At 39.6% G+C, this 23,500-nt stretch overlaps 1 protein-coding gene across 1 annotated transcript in view; it reads right to left on the bottom strand.

Moving 5' to 3' along the window:
* The window catches only part of CPQ (carboxypeptidase Q), a 130,024-nt gene extending 126,826 nt beyond the window's left edge, over positions 1-3,198 (bottom strand). Inside the window, exon 1 of the mRNA XM_061373193.1 lies at positions 2,759-3,198. Within this exon, the coding sequence (XP_061229177.1) occupies positions 2,759-3,185 (427 nt within the window). The 5' untranslated portion in view covers positions 3,186-3,198. The remainder of the gene's footprint in view (positions 1-2,758) is intronic.
* Positions 3,199-23,500: the final 20,302 nt, after the last annotated feature.

The raw sequence follows: 23,500 nt of genomic DNA, 5'->3' as shown, positions 1-23,500 counted from the left end.
AAGACAATGGCCATTGGTGGCTCACCAATGAAAACTGAAAGCCAGTCCTCAGCCTTTAACACATCCCTCTGGCAAAGCTCAACATGGCAGCAGTCAATGTCCCTGGTTGATCCCGTGCAACAACAGCAGCACAATGCCAGGAGAATCAGCATCAAGCATCTCATACTGAGCTGCCTTACTTTGATTACAAGATGACTCACGCTCCCACAGCTTTTTGGCTGAAACAAGACAAAACAGAACAGACAATATTCCCTTGCTAAGGGAAATTGCTCAAATATTTCTGATGTGATCTAGGCCAACTGCCTATCCCTTTCTCTCAGGAATAGGGCTTGGTGACAATTGCTGTTTAGAGCAGAGGGAGCAGACCTAGGAATGAGTTCCTCAGAAGTGATGAGGCAGTGGTTTTAACAGTCTAACCACAAATTTCTTTCTGCGCGTGGGCTAAGTGTGGGGTTTAGGACACCACTTTTCTGAGCAGCACACCTTGCAATTCTCTTGCCCAGAGAGGCTGGTGACAAGTGGCTCTCACCAGACTTCCGTCAGCCAGGCAGCTGGTCCAGCAAGCAGAAGAATGATAGCCAAGAGCTCATGAGGGACCAGCTCCATAACCTGCCTCAAGGACAACCTGTCACAGAGCATGATGAAATCAGCAGAAATCTTAACAGCCATGAACAGTTGAATAGATTTAAAATCAGAAGGCAATTTAATCAAAATGATAACCATACGTAAAAAACTGCCTGCCCTTCTGTGAGAGATCTCACTGCCATGCAGTCTTCCAGCAACAACACATACACCTCTTCAGAAGAAACACATACACCTTTTCAGAAGAAAGTAAATGATTATGAAGACTACGGGTCCTGAAGGAGCTTCAGATACTGGAAGGCTGCTATGAAGTCTCCACACCAACACTGAGCCACTGACCACAACTCTTTGCGTGCGGCCATCCAGCCAAATCTCCTACCAACTGTGTCCATGACCTACGAACTGATGGACAGGGGTAGAGCAGCTGTTGTCATCTATCTGGACTTGTGCAAAGCGTTCGACACTGTCCCACATGACATCCTTGTCTCTAAATTGAAGAGACATCAATTTGATGAATGGACCACTCGGTGGATAAAGATGTGGCTGGATGGCCGCATGCAAAGAGTTGTGGTCAGCTGCTTTACCCCGTCCATCAGTTCTGTAGCCCCATCATAGAAGGCCACAAAATTGGTCAGGCAGGATTTCCCTTTAGTGAAGCCATGCTGCTGTCACCAAGCACCTTGTTATTTTTCATGTGCCTTAGCATGCCTTCCAGGAGAACCTGCTCCAAGATTTTGCCAGGCACAGAGGTGAGACTGACTGGTCTGTAATTCCCCGGGTCACCCATTTTCCCCTTCTTGAAAATGGGGGTTGTATTTCCCTTTTTCCAGTCGTTGGGAACTTCACCTGACTGCCATGATTTTTCGAATATGATGGACAGTGGCTTACCAACTTCATTTGCCAGCTCCTTCAGGACCTGCGGATGGATTTCATCAGGTCCTATGGATTTGTGCATGTTCAAGTTCTTTAGATGGTCTCGAATCAGATCCTCTCCTACAGTGGGCTTAGGGTCTTCATTCTCACAGTCCCTGCGTCTGCCTTTCAAGACTTGGGTGGTGTGGTCAGAGCATTTGCCAGTGAAGACTTGAGGCAAAGAAGTCAGTAAGAACCTCAGCCTTCTCCAAATGCAAATTTTGAATGGCTATATAATTTTTCTAAACAAAACAGCTTTTACATATTATTTGTTTCATTTCAGACAGAAAGCTCACTATCACAAAAATTTACAATTCATAAAAGTAATTATTACTATCATGTTATCTTCTACTTCCTAAACCAAATATATTTATATTTTCTCATAAAGGAATAACAATGCTTTTGAGTGTTCTAGGGATAAGCCTATTGTTACTTACAAAGAGCAGTCACAGAAGGTTGTCTTCCAGCCTTTACACAGAAAGTCCCACATCAATTTGTACAAGAAGAAAATCTTATAAATAATTCCCTTTGCAAGCAAGCAAGCTAATATTTTGGGGCTCAAAACACCTTAATTTTGCTGAGCCCAGCTAAAGATCATTCTTGTTCCCAAAGCAACGTATCACACATGATCCACTACAAGGCAACATGCAGCTCAGTAACAGGTGAGTACCGAAGACTTTTCCAAGCTTAGCATGAGACAAGGGAACAAAAGGACACACAGACACCAATTGCCATGCTGAGGGGCTGGCATTTCCAACCTCAGCATGAAAGTCTCCTCATCCTGCTGTCTTGTTTTTTGCCAGAGTGAAGTGCTGTGCCTGGCAGGATAGGGCACAGCAAAACGAACAGAAATCATGGATCAACTCAGTGCCCCATGGAGAACTTCTCTGGCCAACATGAAAAAGAAGGGCTGGAAAATCCCAGATTAAAAGAACATATTCCCACCAGCCTCAATGCAGAGCAGAATCACTGCAAGCAGAATCATTGCAAGAGGTTAAGGAGTGTTAAACAAAAGGGTATAGATTTAATGGAGAGTTCAGGAGTCAACTCTGATTTTACAGGCTGGTTCAACCAAACTGAGTTAAACCAAACTGCATAATTCAGAACCATGTCATACAGAGAAGTCCCAGAAAAACAGCATCTTGTCTTGCAGAACTACAGCATGAAGAATACTTCAGTTTCACCACTGAGGGAAGTAGTTAAATATATTGTACAGTTTGACATTAAAAAGTAAATGATACTTAATTCCAAAAGGAAGAGTTACCTTCTGGAGGAGTTCCAACACTGTTCCCAAGACCCAAAATAGCAATGTTGTGATTCCTTGGTTCCAACATCATTGCAAACTCTTCTCCTCTTTCCCAGTGTGGTACTTTCACAGGCTCCAGATGCACATTTTCCAGCCCATCTTCCCGTAGGGCACTGAACATATACTTAATGGCTGCATCTAGATTTTTCATACCACTTAGTCTAGGTCCTATGGTATCAGCAAAAACTGCTAATCTTTCATAGGATCTGTTCTGAGCTTTTCCATGAACAGCAAGATCAATAATAGCTTTAGCAATATCAGTATAGCCAGCTATCTCATTTTTAATGTCTTCAAACGTCTTTGGGTAACTGCCATCTCTTCTCAAAGACTTCCCAGCATACAGTGATAATAAATTCATTAAAAATATTAAGAATACACACTTCATTTTTTCTTTTTTTTTTCTTCTGTCCCACAGATGGCCTGTTAGAAAGACAAAAACAAACAAAAAAATTAAAAGGATATAAACCCCCCCTCATACAGCTATCAGCAGTGCTCTTTGTTACTAGACTGGCAGACAGAACAAAATTAAAAGAAATCAGTTTATCATGAAAATGCTTTGATCAGAACTGGCAGGAAAGAAAACTCAACTTGGAGACACAATTATTGAAAGCAAATGAAAAAGATACTTAGGCCACTGGGCACAATCTTTGTTGTGGTCTTCAGAAACATCCTTGGAATGCTGCACCTCTTTAAATAATCTCATCCTTTACTAAATCAAAATCCAGGGCTGCTCCCATCCAGGAGGAGCTTTGCATCTCCTTTCTGTTAGCAGCAGAATTTGCCAGAAGTGCCAAATCAAATATCTTCACACAAAACATCTGGACAAAACCATTTCTTGAACCATTCAGGAATAAAAGTGCTCCTTAATCTCTATCTTCATAATCAGGAAAGCAGTTTCTATTGGACTAGAAAGATGACAGAGCAACTTAGATCCAATGCCCCCAGGAAGAAAATACTAATTTCTTCATTGTAGAAATCTGTGACTATCAGAAAAACACAGTTTCTTATTAACTGGTGTATCTCTTAAGGACTGACTTCATCAGCATTGTAGAGAGATGCAGTGCCAGAGGTACTGATCCTGGGTTAAATACCAAGAGTTATCTTTCTTTAACGCTTAATAGTTTATCCATCTTATTGTTTAAAGTCCTCATTTTTAAGATCTTACAAAGCAATAGTTTGTTCTATACTGTTAATTGAACTGATATAAACCCTCTGGAATAGTAGCTGCAAAGCTCTTTTGTAACATAGGAAATACGACTATCTAAGTCCAAAATATAAAGGTCTTTATTGATATACACAAAAGGAAATGTAATTGGTTTATTTTCCTTTGAATTTTAATCAGGCTGCAATGTGAATGATAAAAATTAGCAGTAAGAAATAAGGCCTTTAAATCAGCTCTATAGCTGCAGCTATTATAAGACTTAAAAAAAAAAAAAAGTAATTAGTTACAGCCAAGTGAACTGACAATTACTGCTAGCCCCAAAATATTCAGATCCAGCACTTTTACCATGTTCACAGACTTTTCATGGGAATACCAGTATTTTTGAAAAAGAATGCAACTTGCCTCAAAAAACAGTTACACTAAAGGCAAATGCTAGCCTCTACAAAATATGTTTTACTAGAAAACAGCTGTTCTACAGAAGTCAAAAGACTAATTTATTGACTAATACACCTTCCATTTGTATTTATTTAGTACCAAGGTCCCCTGGAATGTCAGCACAACCATCTACTGTACTAGCCACTCCACCTAACTTTGTATTATCTGCAAACGTGCTAAGGGTGCCCTCTGTTCAAGCATCCAGATCACTAAAGAAAACATTGAAGAGTACTAGACCAAGCATTGCCTTCTGGGGGACACCTTTAGTTACTGGCCACCAACTGGGTTTTGTGCCAATGATCACAACACTCTCAGCTCAGCCTTTGATCCTGTTTTCAATCCGCCTCATACAGAATGAGTGAAAGAATTAAACCACATTTCTAGGATCCATAAACCACCAGAAGAAAAACAACAACAACCGCCAAACAAAAAATACACACAAATGTTTTAGAGTCACCAAGCCTTGCTCATATGATAACCAGTGCAAATTTCCAGCCTTTCATAGGCCTTTATGGGTCTTCTCATAAACAGCAAGTTAAACAATAGCTTTAGCAATATAAGAATATTGAGCTGTTCTCCTTGACTATTCAAATGTCCCCTAAACTTGAGATCAAGGCAGCAATAAATTCTTCACAGTGAAATGTCACTTTCCCAAAAGAACAAAAATAAACTGTGAATTTATCTATGAATGACATATCTATTACAAAGATTTACTGTCTATCTCTGCAAGACAGACAGGGCAAAGGTCTTACACAAGCAGGAACGGAAGACTCGGGTTATCTCAGGACACTGACAGAGAACTGTAAAATGCCTTTTATAGTTTGAGTTACTGTTTATTTGTGATTATACTGTTCAGAGGTTACTGATGTATTTTTATTGCTACACTGTATACTTTCTCTGTGTTCCTTCCCTTTGGACCAGTTAATTACATGCCTGTAGACATCTTCTGCTAGAGACACCAGTAATTTTCTCAGGATGACCATGCTTGTTCTCTGATTTTTGCCAAGCTCATCATCCACGAAGAAGCATGCAAGATAATCTGATTTCTGCCATAAGACAAATTCTTACTGACTGGAGTAAGACAACAACATTGTAGAGTTAGCTTCAAAAGCTTCAAGTGTGGGGGTTGGTTTGTTTAAGGGTTTGCAAAGTCTACCATACAAAGCTGATACATTTGTTAAACAGAAAACACAGGGGGATTGTTTAATTGGCATTGGCCACCTCAAAGAGTCCCCTGCTACTAACTTCATGCATTCTTTCAATGGAGAAATGAAACCACAGTTATCATATTTCCCTTAACTAAGAAATGCTTCCTTTGCTTTTCCTGGACTCATTCAAAACCAGCAGCAGCTTCTCTCCAAAGGCTGCCCCAGGGGAGCTGCATTTAAAAGCCACACTTTTTCCAGGAATTTCCCATGTGTTTCCACAGCTTTTCTGGATGTAACACACTCCTGCCACACACAGCATTTCACTACCTACCACTGCACTGTAAGAGGAGCATAACTGAATTCAAAACCTGTGCAATGATACAAGAATGGGAATGTAATTTATTGTGCTTTCCTTGACTACTCTGGCAAAACCTGTCCAAAGGCTAGCAGAGTTGAGAAATAATTCCCTGCTAGGTAAAATAACATCATACTCACTTGGACTGCAATACAGGCATCACCACACTGCTAATTCAGGGGAAGAAAAGCACATCTGTTGTCCCAGACTCTGCAACATTAAGCTTATAACCTCAACGAACCATCAGGGAAAAGAGACTACTGATTTTTGTACATCTCACTAGTTACGACTCAGCAAATGAACATCACAGTGTCAGCCAAATTAATGAAAAAAAATAATAGGACAGTCACAATTGTTCAATGCATTTTAATAATTAACTGAATTTCTTCAATAGAAGTTTAGAGCAAAATGAGAGAGGAAGAAAACACGCTTTTAGGAAGTGTTTTTTCCAGACCTATTAATGCATCCCATTGCATGGTTCTTTAGTACAAAATATCCATTTTCTAAACTAAGGATAAGAATCTGAGGTTCCCCTCCTTGCCCTTCCAGGAAGCAAGAATGCTCTTTACAGGGTTACAACCCCTCCACTTTATTTTTCTGATCATGTAAATCTTGCATGCATCAAAAGGACACAGAATAGCCCCATTCCAGTCTTGCCTGCAGACTCATGTTTATGGCATATTTTTTTAAAAATTAAGCTCTTGAGACTATATAAAATGACAACTCCTATCTTTCACTTCTTCAAAGGGACTTCTAATAACTGACATAAACAAAAAGTGGGAGCCACTACTGATCCTCTTCCCATTTTGAGCATAACTGAAAGCCACTGACATATTAAACACTGGAAGTTTATGGCAGATGAATCTGGTCTCTTCAGAAACTTCAGCAGGGCTTAAGGTTTAATTATCTCTAGTTTAAAGGGTTGCATAGGCTCTCAGCTTTCTAGGATGAGAGACTACACTTAGGAACCATGGAAACTCTGTTCTCCAAAATGAGAACAATGCTAAAACACAGTAATGTACAACAGTTCCAGTTCTTTTAGCTTCAGGTAAAGTGGAGAGGGCACCCATCCATGACAATACCTGGCTCCACCTGAACATAAGAATGCACTTTTTTATCTGCTGCAGCTGACCCTGCTTAAACAGGGAGCTTGGACTGGATGAGCTCACAAGATGTCTTCCAGCCTAAATCTGTGATTCAGAATACAGAAGGAAGCCATAAACATAAACTGAAACAATTTTTTAAATAAAAAAAAAAATCAACCGTGAAAGGGTTTAGGTACGCAGAAGAAAAACAGAAATTAAAGGCAGGAAATAACTCTTTTCCAGCTCCAATTAGTATGAAAGAGAATGAAAGGTAGAGCACAATGGTAGTGCAGTGCAGATAGTGTCAGAAGACATTTAGTAGCAACTAAGCAGCTACATTAAGGATGATTTCACCTATTGTCTGATCCATTTGTCTGTAGCTAACTACTGTCTTTGATGCTAAAGGATAAGATCACTGGGATCTTCATCTTTTATGATGCCCTTATATAACAGATCTTTAGCACACCCTGTCTGTAACCAGGCTAACGGGTGTTGCCACCATTAAAATCATTACAATAAAAATTACTTAAATGTAGCAGATGGAAAAAAAAAAGAGAGAAAAAGGATAAAAAAAACCCTCTCAAATGAGAACACTGTCTACAGCAATCAGATAACTGAAAGAGGAGCAGAGGGAACAGAAATAGGATAAACAAAGATAGAGCAATGCTTCTTCTCCAGTGTGGCAAAGTTTTCCCAAAATCCCAGTTGAAAATACAGACAAAGGATACAGAGAGTTCACAAGAGTCATGGTTATGGGAAATGGAGAAAGAAAACAATAAATTGAGGCTATTAACCACTTAATTGCTAGAGGTCTGCTAAATCTGCAGTTTCCTATCTATCAGTTTCCTAACCACGTACCATTTGATTTTCCTCCAAGGAACATAGGAAACCTTGAAATCACACAGTGGTTTTTGATAACATGAGAATAGACTGAAAAGCCCCAGGGTAACAAACTCACATGCTGTGGAGTGATGTCTGATACATTTAATTGCATTTGAGAGAAAGTTTGTTGTGACAGCTGTGGAGTAGGATGGCTGGAAGGCTAGGTGGACTTGCAAAATGAGGAGGAGATTTCTGCCTAAAAATAAAGTCATGGAGTTCTTCCATCACTTAGAAAGATAAAGGGGTGGGGGAGAAAGTTTTATGATCTTGAAGAGTGAAACAGAAAAGCAGACATTTCTCAAAGACTGCTTTTCCTCATCTGGAAGAACATTTAATCAGTTGGAAAACCTTGGCTTTGGGAACACTCACAGCCAAAGTTATCGCTTACATTATAAAGTCCTTAAAATAAGCCTTTTTACCTCTAAAGCTAAGGAAAGGAAGAGTACAACACAATATGGATACAAGACTTTGAAAAAGAATATGAAATCTTACTACTTGGATCAAAAAAGTCTAAAACTCTAAAGGAAACACCTGAGCTGTTTTACCTTTACCAACTTCAGAACTGTCTTGATTCACTACAACTGAAGACATGCCCTGAAATCTTTGAATAGTGTGATCTAGTAGTGTATGACCACATATGACTAGTAGTGATATTGACTTATGTGGGGAGAATCGGAAGTTAAATGTTCTAAGAAAGCTAACGATTGAAAAAGAGAAAGTCCAAATGTGCCCAGAGATACTGCAGTCATAGCTCCCCATTTGGCAAAAGAAAAAGTTCATACCCTATTTATACAATGTATGGTGGAAGTAGTACAGCTTAACATAGGAAGGAAGCAGTAAAAAGAACCCCACTTACCTCTTCAACTGCAAGCCTCAGAATAGTAACAGGCTACCATGATATAATCTTATTCAGTAGCTGCTGCTAAAACAGATGGCAGTAAGCCTGACAGAACCACACCATAATCCATACGCAGAGTACTCTATCAGCAAAGCTACAGAAACAGTCAGTCTGTTACCTCCCTAAGAAACAGTGACAGCTAATACAAAAACTAAGTTAAAAATAAAAGACATTACTACTGAACAATGCCTCAGCCACTTAGCAGCTGATATTATTATTAATGAGCATTCAGAATACAAACAGCTCTCAAAGGAGAGTACATTATAGTTTCAGAGACAAAAGACAGGAATTCAGCAATATTTTTAGATAAGAACAACTGAATAGAACAGAACTATTTAATGAAAGGAAGGCAGTTAGGAAATCAAGGCATCAAAATTCACAATGTTGTTCATATTACAATGAATGCCAAAGTACGTAGCTAATGCTGGCTGATGGCATTGAAAGATAACTGGGGGGAAGGTAGCAAAGATTATTTTGGACAATTAAACCAAAACACAACAGAATAAGGCTGCAATTATTATGGTATTTTTATGCTCAACTTCAGTGACACCTCCTTAAAGTCTGCAACTGTTGCTCTAATGTGAAAAACAAGACAGGTTGCCTTCAGACTTTGAAAGACCGGCTTATGAAAAAATGAATATATTCAAGCACACCCATTCTGAAACAAAACATTACGGTACTCTTACTAACGTAGGCTCCTTAGTAATGTAAAGGCCTTTGGGACAGACATGTATGTTTTCACAAAAAAATCACATATAATTGAGACACAAACCGTTCGGAAATGCATATTTTTCTGTCAGCCTTTCTTACCGGAGAAAGGCACTCCCTTTTCATTGAGGCACTATAACCACAGAAAACTTTTCTTACAACCTCATGTATATTTTCTCTATTTTCTTATTTGAGGGGATGAATTAACCTATGGAAAAGAATGAAGTACTCAAAAGAGAAACAAGAGGCCACAAAATAAGGGGCACCAAACACAAGAATTGCCAGCAAGATCCCATACTTATACATCTATCATGTGAAATTCTAAACTAGGTTTCTTTTTGAAAACACATTCAACAAGGAATCTTATCTCCTGTATTTAGATTAATTATTCCCACAATTCTGATGCTAAGTATTTTCTTTCTGAGCTTTTATCGAAACACTAGCAAACTGCATCCAGGCAAAAGATGAAACTAAAGCAGAAAGTACGAGCTATAACCAAATGATCAACCCATATCTGTAGATGGAAAAAGCTGCTGAAGTTCATGGATGTGATTTGTAACAGGAGCAAACCAAGTTTCATTAACAATAATCAGTGCAGGGCTGTTAACTGTCACAAGTTGGTCTGCCACCCCTATGAAAGCCAAAAGGAATCAATTCACCAAGTATCTGGCACTCACAGTCACTTCTTGGTGCTCCTCCGAGCAGCGTTCCAGCAAAAGGCTGTTCAGTCCTAAAGAACACATGTATACTTTATGTTGCTCCAGATTTTGCCCTGAAAACACAAATACTTTGAGTGTCTCTTTCCAACAATTAAATCTCAGTTTCAGAGGTGACTAGACACTACTAAGATTCGGGATATTTGCCAAAATGAACAACCAAAATAAGGAACTTTCGTTACTAATTATGTAATGGAGGGCAACAGGCCAAGTTTTCTGATGAAATTACCTCTATGGTCTTAACAAAAACTAAGCCAGATGATAACCTCACCTACATACATTATATACAACTCTAGGATTATAAAGTCTTACATTAAATTCCTAGAATTTCCACAAATGACAAGAATAATATTCCTCTATGACCACATTCCCACAAAGCATTTTTTTGTTTTTTATATGGAATATTTTTTTTCACTTAAAGTTACATCCAGATAATAGTTACGCACATTATTAAACACGTCACATAAAAAAAAACAAAAAAGGCAAGACTGATGTTTTCAAAATATCCAACTATTTTATACCTACAGTCTCATTTTACAGACTATAATTAGAACCACAATAACAAATTAAGTCAATAATTATCCAGCATTACTGAATATGAGGTATATAAAAATATTAATAAACAAAATTTCCTGACTAAACTAACTTTTCTGAACATCCTTTTTAATTGTTAGGTTTCTCCCATAGTCTTCCCGTACAGTCACAAGAAAAGGTATGTTTCTCATAATGCTATAGTAATAATATTCAAGTGGTTTTGTGAAGCTGAGAAATCTGGTGAACATATTGCTATACTTAAGAAAATTGATATTCTAATCTTTTGCTTCCTTACTGTAGGAGATGCCCACTGAGCCTTCCCAGAGCAATAAAGGATGAATTTGTAAATACAACTATATGAAAAAGGCACAGCATCAAGAATTTCTTATTATGATTGACAGAAAAATGATCTTTATGATGCACATTACTTATATTAAGGGTGGGAAAGGATATTAATTTCCCTGAGATATGAAGTATGTCAATTACGATTTCATCATATTCACTGGAGCATAATACTGGCACTCAAATATCATACTGCATTCCAATATATCAACATCAAAACCAAATTGATACAGTTCAGTGGCAACGTACAGTTGGAGCTGCCATCCCACCAAAGACTACACTGCAACATAGAAAGAAAAGCAAGCTTAAAAAGTTTAAGTGTAAAGAACCAAGGCAAGAGACATACTGTAAACAAAATTAATACATTTTCCTTAAAGAGATTGATAGGAAACTGGGTTCCAGCCAATTTTGAGAAATAAATTACCAAAACCAGACCTCTTTCTGATATTGAAGAAAGCTCCAACATCATTTCTTCTTCAAAGATATTTCCCAGTGCTGTACACCTCATGGCACACTACAACTACCATGTATAATGTGGTTCTGATTCTGTATTAACTTCTAGTTACTTTTCACCTGCCATTTAAGAGACAAAATATTATCAAATAATTTTGCTATTGCAGGACAAAATAAACAGACATCAGTATAAACTTATTTTTATTTATTTCAAATCACAGAATCATAGAATAGTTAGGGTTGGAAAGGACCTTAAGATCATCTAGGTGCAATCCCCCTGTCCAACCTGGCCTTGAACACCGTCAGGGATGAAGCATTCCCAGCTTCACTGGGCAACCCATTCCAGTGCCTCACCACCCTCCCAGTAAAGAATTTCTTCCTTATATCCAATCTAAACTTTTCCCGTTTAAGTTTTAACCCATTACCCTTTGTCCTATCACTACAATCCCTAATGAAGAGTCCCTCCCCAGCATTCCTATAGGCCCCCTTCAGATACTGGAAGGCTGCTATGAGGTCTCCACGCAGCTTTCTCTTCTCCAGGCTGAACAGCCCCAACTTTCTCAGCCGATCTTCATACGGGAGGTGCTCCAGTCCCCTGATCATCCTCGTGGCCCTCCTCTGGACTTGTTCCAACAGTTCCATGTCCTTTTTATGTTGAGGACACCAGAACTGTACACAATACTCCAAGTGAGGTCTCATGAGAGCAGAGGGGCAGGATCACCTCCTTCGACCTGCTGGTCATGCTCCTTTTGATGCAGCCCAGGATACGGTTAGCTTTCTGGGCTGTGAGTGCACGCTGCAGGCTCAAGTTCAGTTTCTCATTGACAAACATCCCCAAGTCCTTCTTCGCAGGGCTGCTCTGAATCTCTTCTCTGCCCAACAAGTAGCTGTGAAATGGCATTTAATAGTCCCAGTTAAGATCAGGGTCCACAGTACTGCCCACTGCACAGATGCAGAGAGGAACATGCCTTTAGCGCCTTACAACTACAGACAGACAATGGACAAACAATTGGAAGAGGAGGGACCCAGATGCGACATCTCCAAGTGATTCAGTTGCCACATGAAAGACATTTCAATTACCATGACCACTCGGCTCCTTTCTTCTGACACTACGAAAAGGAGTGGTCAAATGTTTGCTGCAGTGAAGCAAAGTCATATTACAAAAAGTCAACTGTAAATCTAAGTGGGAAAAAACCCAAAACAACAACCAAAAAAAGCCTCAAGAACATCCTAAAGAGTAAACACACTAGTTATATAGAGAGCATTATGACAAATGCTGACATTGGTAAGTCTGGTAAGAAAATTCCTATTTTACTGAGCCATGCAGTTCTACTTCCAGAAGGTCTACTTTTAAATATGTGTTTGAATTGTGTTGGCATTTTTTAAGTACATGAAAGCAAAATAGTTATAAATATTAACAATTACTGTATCTGGTATGCTAGTAATAAATACCTGAAAATGTCTGGTCTCAATTTGTTTTTGTTCACACACTGGCATGTCTCTCTCCATAAATCTCATTTAGTGACTCTGAAGATCCATCACCCATGTAACTATGAAATACACTTAGCTACTACAGGTTAGCAAATCTTACGTATTGACAATTTTCTATGTAGACAAAATTTAAGCATGAGAAAATACACACAGGGAAGTCCAGATGTGTAAAACTTTCTTGTGAACATACCTCAATGGAAAACTTAAAGTTCACTTTGAATATTTAGTTTTTAAATGTACACCAGCTACAGGTCCTTTGGTTTTGTAATGTGACACCTGAATGAATGTCAATTTCTTACTACCTTTTGATGAATTACCATTCTAAGCAGATGGCTGAAACAGAAGAAACTATTCTGAAGAAAAAAAAGTGGAATCAAGAGTGCAAAACAACTTTTAAAGGACACAGAATTATCATCAGGAAAAGTATCTGTATTAGCAATTTATATGTTCAAATCCCATTCATGTGCTCAAATTAAAATGTTTAATTGGGTGTAGTAGCACTGGAGTAATGGTGTTACAAGCTACATTTTCTATTTAGTGAGATGCTTACACACTGATTTATCAATAAAGCTAAGTGTAAAATATGCCTACAATACAGTTTTCAGGTTTAGAAATATCAGCCATTGGCCTTGATCAGCATTTTTTAAGTGACCTGAAGGCTACAGTTTCCAGAAAACTGGGAAGATTATGTTTTTCATTAGGGAAAGTCTTTAGAAAATGAAGAGGAGAGAAGGAAGGAGAAGAGTAAACAGATTTTAGATAATGTTGTTAATACATATAATTGTCAAAGAAAAAATAAATGCCTTATTCTCACACAACTGTACCTGCAGAGATACCACAGAACAAACATGCTCCAATACCAACAGCAGCTTCAGAACAAATGAAAAAAGTACCACTGCCAAAACATACTCAGCAGCTACACTGGAGACAGCCTTCCAAAATGGCAAAAAAAAAAAGTATTTGTGGGAAGAAACTAGTTAACAAACTATGAAACTCTTTCTCAACACAATTATGGTTTGAATCTCATGGTATTAGAAAAACAGAGATGTATCCTCTAAAAGCCTTACAGGTTCTTTGTTCCAGCTGACAAACTATCCATTGTACCATTTGGTTGATACAGATGCTTAGCAGGGTCTCGAATGTGACAATACAAAAGCTGATAGTGTACTTGAGTGTCATGTTAGGGGAACAAACTGACTTTGGCAAACATAAGCTGACTAGGTATACACATATATCATATTCTGGCATACATTTTACATCGTCTGCAACACTGTTGAAGACAGAATGCAAACAACCACCTCTCTGCAAATACTGTGTTAAGACATCTCCCTCCCTGACTTTGCACTGACATGATTCTGACACTGCACGTGACCAGTAATACTCAGAGATTAAATTATGCCAAGAAAGTACAGGAGGGAACAAACCACTCAGCATTTTTATCCTAGTTATTAAATACTTCTGCACAGTTGAGGTTGTATGAGGCAAAGCTGACACACAGATGCCAGTACCTAGATCCCAGAGAAGTTTTTACATTGACCGTCTTGGAGAAAACCAGGTTACTGCTGCTGCCAAGCACACACCAGACCCTGTGAGTGACTGCACCTGATCTCAGGAAGCACACAGGGACTTCAGCCAAGCAGAGCCCTGAGAGCCCACAGCTCCATTTCTAGGCCCCTGTCCTTTTGCTATTGCAAGTGACAACCACAAGCTCCTTCTGGGTTTGCTAAAGGAGTTATGCCTGGAACACAATAAAAAGTAAAGCTATTTAAACACTCTTTAAATTACTATTTAGTTATAGTGTTATCAAACTGGTCAGGGAGCAGGGTATTGGGACACCTCTGGCTTTTAGCCTACCTCTTAAATAGCACTCTGCAAGCACAGCATTGGGAATGCCACCTTTTAAGTGTTTTTAGTCCAAGACCAATCATTAAGCAGACAAAAGCTTGCAGAAATGACCCACTTAGAGCTCTTTACTTTGATTTAGCTATAAATGGTAATTTTCAAAACCACACATTTGCACTGTCATAGCTGCACAAAATTCAGAGGGCTTTATCTGCAGCATGAGATTATTTGATACTTGGGGCTCTGGTGTTACTAGTATAAGGAAAAAAAAAAGGAGCCTCTACCTACTTCAGTGAATCCAGATGTTGCAAATGTCAGTCTCTTCATTAATTAAATGCAATTCCAAGGTAAAATTAAACTGGTATTGAAGGATCACTTACACTTGGCTTCAATGTCATCATATACATTAGCCTGCAAGCAGGGGCAATTGACAAGGTAGAGTTCACATAAAGTTACAACTGTCCCTTCATTCAGAAGCAGCCAAAAAGTCATCTGTGACTTCTCAATGAAGTGCCAATCCTGGATGATGGTCTTACCACATTTGCCCACACTGCCATGATTTCCATATTAAGGTCACTCCTCAGAAAGCTCTTTTTTCAAATCATTTGGAAGCCAGGCTGGGACACAAACAGTGCACTGGGCAATGAATTACATATCAGTCCTGCTCCTCAATAATGATTTCCCAGTTATCCACCGGAACAGATCTGATGATAACACTAATCCTACACTCCTTACTCATGCTTACCAACAAGCCCTACTTGTTGAGTACAGTACCTAAACACCTAGACAGCAGGCAAGGTCAGCAAAAAGCCTACTTTTCTTAAGCTTGCTATCCCATTTAATTCCTAGATTAAGGCTTTTTCTACAGCAAAGTTACCTGCTTTCAGAAGAACAGCTGAGCTTGTACAGACCACCACCCGCAGCTTCAGCAGTGCATGCAGCCACCAGTCCAGCTGTCACCTCACCAAAGCTGAAAATGTTTTCCAGAAAAAAGCTAGTATTATCTGACTTTTAATCCTTCCCATGCCACTTGTATGTAGGAACAGATGTTAGACTGCATGTTTCATTCTGGTAGTTTTTGGAGGTTGCATTTATCCAATATGCATCTAGTTTTTTATATACAGTTCACATACTGATAAGCTACCAACAGGTATTTTTATAAGACCTTCTTGAAAGGAACTTTCCCATGCTTCCATTCCTGTCTGCAATGCTGCTCAACTGGGCTGTGTGTTCTGATTTTTCAGAAGAGTCATCAAAAAATCACAAACTAGTTTGGGTTGGAAGGGACCTTTAAACGTTGTCTAATCCAACCCTCCTGCAGTGAGCAGGGACATCTTCAACTAGATCAGATTGCTCAGAGCCCCATACAACCTGACCTTGAGTGTTTCCAAGGATGGGGCATCTACCATCTCTCTGGGCAATCTGTTCCAGAGTTTCATCACCCTTTTTGTAAAAAATTTCTTCCTTATACCTAGTCTAAATCTCCCCTCTTTTAGTTTAAAATCATTGCCTCTTGCCCTATCGTGACAGGCCCTTATAAAAAGCCCCTCTCCATCTTTCTTATAAGCCCACTTTAAGTACTGAAAGGCCGCAATAAAGTCTTCTTGGAGCCTTCTCTTCTCCAGGCCGAACAACCGCAATTTGCTCATCTGAATACATTTCATTTTAACACCAATGCATTGAGAACAGTAGCAACAGAGAAGTGCCGCATCCTCCAGAATTATAACAATGAGGAGAAACCAAATAAGACAAAGAAACATGTGAAATGACAGGAAAAACAAAATAGAAAATGTGACCAACACTCCCCCAAAACATAACTGTTGTGACTCTGGTAAACCCCTGAGACCTGTGCAATGGGACTTAGGAGAGTGTGGTGTGTAACACAATGATGAGGTAGCCGAGGGGGGCTGCACCATAATCACAAGAAAATGGCACTGATTAAAAGAAAAAACAAACAAACAAAAAACCCAACCAACCCAAGCATACAAACATCAAATATGCATTATAGACACATATATCATGCAGTTTTTAACTACTAGGTTCATCTCCTGACCTAAAGTCAGGGTCAGCAAAACAGAATTCACTTTGTATGAGGTTTTTTTCTATGTTTCTATTGCAAATAAAACTTGTGTATAATATCGATCGAAGAAACACTGATAATGATAACTCCTCAAATAAAGCTTAAAACATGCATTGACTTCTGCCAGCCTAAAAGCTTAAACCATAAAGGAATTTTCACAAATTTGTTTCACAGATAACACTGGGTGCAAGAGTGTGAAGTGAGAGGAAAAAAAATATCATTTCTAGCCATGCCAAAATTCCCATACTGGAGAAAGCACAAAGTCTTGTTTGGTTACAAACACAAATTAACTTACACTCTTGTGTCAAAAGGATTATCTTTATTCAAAGCCAATATTCTGGAACAAAACATCAGGCCTACTTTGAGCAGTGAGAGGACTACTAAAAGAAACACCACTTGGCATGGGGAAATACCTTTTCCTCTAGGAAAAAAAGTCTTGCAAATGAGTTTGCAGCTCACCTGCTCCCAGATCTAAACAAGGAAAGATTATCATACTATTCTGACCATCTGTTTTTCCAATGAAACAAAAAATTTATTGTTCCAGTCAAAATTAGATGTGAGGCTGGAGACAGCGCTGTCACCTGCTATGAGCACAGCAAACTTTTAAGAGATGTTTCGACATTTAGCATCAGCTATTTTCTCCAAGTTTCTTCCAGTTGGGCCACTTTCTCCTCTCTCATCACCAGACATGCCAGAATATTCAAAAAATCAGACTAGTAAGTCCAGTATGATCCACCCATAATGGATATAATGATGGCTTTGCTAAGCCGGGCCTTTTTAATAATCATGACTGTAGTATACAGCAGAGAGCACTGTAAAGCAAGATGTATCTGCTAACTTTGGCAACAAAGGAAACAAGTTTCCATCTTGTTTGCTGGAAACAAGAACATCTGTTCTCATTCTCTCTGAAGGGCAACCACAGAGATATTCATGTTCATTACCACTCTTTTTGCAAATTTTCTCTTCAGCCATAAGACGTTAAATTCAAAATGAAGCATGTATCACAGACCATAGCTGTAGTACTAATGTATTTTAAGATCAATGTAGGTGTATTTTATTAGCTTATGGACTGGGCAACAGAAGATTTGGATCAGTCACTGCTTAAGTCCACCTAGATCTCAGCTATGGTGTCTCTACCCTCCAAATTGCCATTCACTTGCACCAGAAACTTACCCATATGGTCAGACAGCCAGCTGGTTCTTGGAACTTATCCAGTGAGTGAAAAATATTTATCCTTTGTTTGCAGAAATTAATCCCAAGCATGACTACCAGTAGGTTACTGACAAAGGGGAAAAGGGAAAGGAAGACTGGACTGCAGCAACCCCTTCAGCCTGATGAGCAGACAGCTCTGCTGTCTGGGCAGTAGGGAATCACTGACCAAGGGACAGGCAGAGGCTGGGGTGGAAACCTCTGCAGCAGCTGCAGGTATATTAGACAAGGGCAGTGACTCAGAGCCAGCACAGAATTTTCCAAGCCTATTCCTGAGATATTTTGCTTCTGAAAACCCTCTAGAGATTTTTTTGCCAACAACTATTTCAAGACAACCAAACTGAACAAGTAATTAAGATCAAGTTGACTTTGTTTTCCTTCTAGGGTATCTCACAGTGCATCGCTGAGGTAGAAATTGTCTGCTCTGTGTATTTTTTTGGCAGCACTGAATACATTACCTGAGATTACTAATGTACTTTTCTGCTTTATCTAGTTGTCATAACAGAAAATATTAATAGCCTACTGCAGTGTATGATCAATCTTAAAGAAATTACTAACTTCCAATTCTTTCTGCTTCCAAAGCAATAAAGAATTCCATTAAACTAAAACTCCCAAGTGTTTTTCACAGTCTGCCACAGAAGAGCACTTGTGTTTTGCATGGGAGAACATGACCAGAGAGAGCCCTGTGATTCAGTACAGTAAAAATCAACAAGATCAGAAATGCTAATCTCAAAACCTGTGGAAAGTAGAAGGGGAAGCCATTATAGATATATCAGATTTATGCTTTGGTCTTCAAAAGACACAGATAAAAAAAAGTGGATGCTTTCCCAACGGAGTCTATTGGCTCAGATCTCATTTTAAGGCCTCAAAAAAAAAAAAACGCTTTCTTTCTCAAATGTCTATTGGCACATGCATAATATTGCACGAGACCCTTTTGTGTGGCTATTTAAAACACAAAAAAAATTTGTCTTGTGTAAATTCACAGTCAAGTGCCATCTCTGACAAAAAAACCCCCACAAAAATTAAAAGGCACAGGACATCAATATACACGTAGCAGAAGAAAGCTAGAAAAACTGGGGGAGGGTGGAAGAGTGATCTCATTCCCTTTCATACACAGTGTTCTAGCAGGAAATACACTATCATAACATTTAAGTAGAAGATCAGACACCATAACCAGCAACTGGAGAAAAAGAAGGGAGAAAATAAACCAACACAGGTACACTTAAAACCAGCACTGTTTTCTCACATCAGTACTAAAACATGCTGCACAAGGGTGATAACAATTCTCAGTTACACAGGTGCTACATCTGTGAGGTCACAAAACAGGTTTTGGCAAATCCTGAGCTGATAGAGGTTGTCACTGTTGTACTGAATGCAGGATGATCACTCAAGCAAGTTTAAAATAAATCCAATTTGTTTATATTTCCTGTAAGAAAACACAGAATCAGAGAATGGTTTGGGTTGGAAGGGATTAACCTTAGATTAAACTCCTCTCACTATAAACATAAAGATAACTGATTTAAAATTCATTTTTTAGAATTGAGATAAATTTGACTGGATTTTTCTTTTCTGAAACAGCATTACTTACTTTAAAAATTGGGTTTTAAGACCACAGGTCTCTTGCCATACCTCTGCAGTGGGTAGTACAAAGAAACATTTTGCCAACATATATAAATAACTTCTCAGAGATGCATTTTAATCTGAACGTCTGTTCATTAGACACTTCTATCAAATCCCTCTTGGCAGCAACAGCACCAAAGGGATTTTTGCACTTTTCTCTAACCCACTGTGGAGAAAATTCATCAAACAGATCTATCTTAATTAGATTTAAAAGACTGAGGAAATATTGCTATTATTAATACCAAAACAAGAAAAAAATCCTAATGATACTGGATATAATTTAGTATTGTATATTTGGATACTGGGTGACTGTTCTCCATTTAAAAAAGACAGATAGATAGATAGATAGACAGATAGATGATAGACAGATAACAAATGTCACTCCCCCTACCACCATCACTGGTCGATTCTGTCTCACAAACAGAAAACAAGCCTCTTACAAAATCAAGGCACCCAAATTATCATTTTTTTAAGACTACAGGCTAACAAGGTTAACATTTTTCTCAAACTGACATACAATTTTTTCTTCTACTGTAAAACCAAAATGAAAAAGGGCAGAGCATTCTCCACAGATTCAGTCAGAAATACTGGATTAATCAAGCAATTGGCATTTAGGAGATTTCAAATCACAGCTAAAAATTCACTATTGCCATAGCAGTGAAAATATAAGTGACTGAGGGTCAACTGAAGAAAGAACTTACATTTATTTCACTACTTTTGAGATTATTGAAGACATTTGTAACAAAAACATGAAAGATTACTGCAATGCAGCTTTTGACATAATATTTCCTGTTGAGACAGAACAGAAAGAACTGTAAAGCTTCAAGATTGTAATCGTTTTGTACATTTCTACACACAAAGTACTTTTCTAAGCAAAATATTTCACCCCTGCAGCTGCTATCTCTTAGATGTACTGCCATCCTTCATCTTCATCCTCCCACAACTGGGAAGGAAGGATGAAATGCAAAGACAAAGTTTTCAATCTTAAAGCAAGAAAGTTTTATACAGTATAGCAGGAATAGATAAAATTATCCCATGTGCATTATGAGTTTGTGCAATTATATCAACAATAAGAGACTCTGTAAGTTGCTTCCTTTCCTGATTTGGCATTAAAGATGTGCAGGCATTTGAAAAACCATGCTATAAAACAAGTAAGAATTTGTAAGAGCTTTTACTGACAGATGTCTCCCAACAAGGGTCAATGCCAGGTTGTTCTTCCCCAGCCCAGATTTGCAATCTGCTCTTGTCTGATTTAGTATCTTATTGTTCTGCTGTTCAAAAGAATTATATATATTTTAAACACCAAGACAAAGGCTTTGTATGAATCCCTAAAGCTGCGGTGGCCCTGATCCAAACTTATCTGCACAGACTTCATCTGAAAACTTGACGTTTGGGTAAAAAAAAACTGATGGCAAGGCACAACTGAGAGATGCTATCCAAAACAGAGTGGATATGTCTAAAGAAATGAGGCAAAACTTACAAGGAAAGAAGAGACGCAAGAACTCTCATGGATATAGCAGGCTTTGTAAGGTTTCTCTGGGGAAAGAAGTGTTTGAGGTTTTATTAAAAAAATATAACAGAGGGAGCACCAGATGAGACTGGAAGGCGATTTTAAGAAGTGATAGTAGGTAAGCGTGAGAACAACTTTTAATAAAAGTTTTCATCCTCACAGAAAAATAACCAGAGCAAAATCAACGCCAACTTTGATCACTCTAGCTTCAATCTTATTCATTTCCCAAGCTAAAATAGAGAGATACATTCTAGATAGACGTTGATGTAAGCAATTCTTCCATTCCCCCACTAGGAATCTGTTCTACAGCAACACCAGGTATTGCTTCATAAGAAGAAACACCCACGTTCCCCTTCCATTGACAGATTACAACACTCTTAGAGTCTTTTACTAGAAAAGAGTGAGTAGAAATATTTAAAATTAATCTAATTTTTAACAGAGTGAAAAACAGAATTTTGAAAACTAAGGCTTACAAAACAAGAAACCAGGATTTCAGGTGTTGAATGTGTATGGCCCTCTCTGAGCAGGCACTTTGGATGCTCCTACAGGTCCCACAAATTCTGCAGTTTGAAGAATGAAAGTGATAACAATCAAACAGAAAGACACTGCTTGTATTTCAAATTTTCTCTTCAGCTTTGAGCAGACTTGAGCCTTGTAAGACACCACCACCAGATACAAAACGCTCCTCCATATCTAATGCTTCCTTAGCAAAATCTCATTCAGCTTGCAACACTTAATTACATGTCACTTTTGGGGTTTTTTTTTTACATCTCACTTTTCTCTCCCTCATATGTATTTTAATACATCTATAAAATTTGTATATGCATATACAGAGATATAAAAATTGAATATATACAAAAATGCCTCTCTTCTTACACTCTTTTCCCTTTTGCATCGATTTGAAAAAAGGTTGTCTTTGAAGAACAAAGTCCTGTCAAAACAAATCTAATGGGTACCAGTCACTACAATTTCTTATTCAGAAGCACTAAACCACTTTACATTCTGGGACCTCTTCATAATGAAGTGTGCTGTAAACTGGAATTAAGTATCTAATGCAGCTATCTGCTATTTACAGGTTTATCTATTTGCAGCAGCACAGTTACCAGTGACTGCTGTCTACTCTGCGGATCACGGCTGACCACCGTCCCCCACTCACAACTGCCACTGCCAACTACAACTTTATGTCGCTATTTGATTTAAAATTAAAAGGAATATGACGATAAGCAGGCATTTCTTGTCATGCGATTGAGCCTCCGTGTCCCTGACCCTGTCCAGACCAAGCTGCTGTCTGTCCACCGCAGAGAAGGGCTTGAGGTCGGCGTGAGGTGGGCCCAGGAGGGCTCCAGCCCATTGGCCCCAGGCAGAGCTAGGCCGGCAGTACCCGAGGCTGCGGCTCAGCGGCTGAAGGCCCCATTCTCGGGGGGTACTCCAGCACATCCTGACAGGGCTTCAAAGCGAGGCATCGGTAAGAGGAGGAGCAGGAGTTGAGGCCCGCTGGGGCGCTGGACAGGGCGGCCTACGTGCCCTCCGTGCCCCCAGTCAGGCGAGAAGCGCGACTGGGGCGAGCGGCGGCGGGCAGCCTGGGGGAGCGCTCCGCGCTGCCGGCCCGCTGTGAGGAGGAGGAGGAAGAGAGACGGATGAAGAGGGGAAAGAGCAAACACGCACCTTCCCCGCGCGGACCCGGTGGCGGCGGCTGCACAGCCCCCTCCTCAACCCTGCCGGCTGTCTGGAGACGAAGGAAGGAGGAGCCGCCGAAGGACTGGAAGGGGCGGGCCGCCCCGAAGCCGCCTGAAGCCGGGTGAAACCCGTCTGGAGGTCTGCAACCAGCGCAGGTCGGACCGGTCGTCCATTGAAGGCGGGGCCGGGCGAGCCCCGCTTGGCGGCGGGTTAGGCTGTGGCGCCTTGTAGGTTCCTTTGAGGCCAGGCAGGACCGGCACGGACGCTCCCACCCGGCCCTGCTTCTCGGGGAGGAGGCCAAAAAGGTATTCATGTGCCATGACCAGCCCGTCCTGGAGAGAAACCTCCTCGGTGTGGGGCTGCCTGCTGCGCTGGGTTGAGCTTTTGTAGGGTGGACGTGTTAATGGTGCAAGGACCTACAGCAAACGGCAAGACCAGGCTGGATGGGGTTTGAGGAACATGGTTTAGTGGAAGGGGTTCCTTGTCATGGAAAGACAGTTGGAGCTAGATGACCTTTAAGCTCCCTTCCAATCCAAACAGTTCTGTGCTTCTA

The sequence above is a fragment of the Neopsephotus bourkii genome, unplaced genomic scaffold (assembly GCF_033783945.1).
Source record: "Neopsephotus bourkii isolate Nb327-2 ecotype Australia unplaced genomic scaffold, CSIRO-AGI_Nbou_v1 NB_1630, whole genome shotgun sequence".
NCBI lineage: Eukaryota > Metazoa > Chordata > Aves > Psittaciformes > Psittacidae > Neopsephotus > Neopsephotus bourkii.
This window is presented reverse-complemented; position numbering and strand designations above follow the sequence as displayed.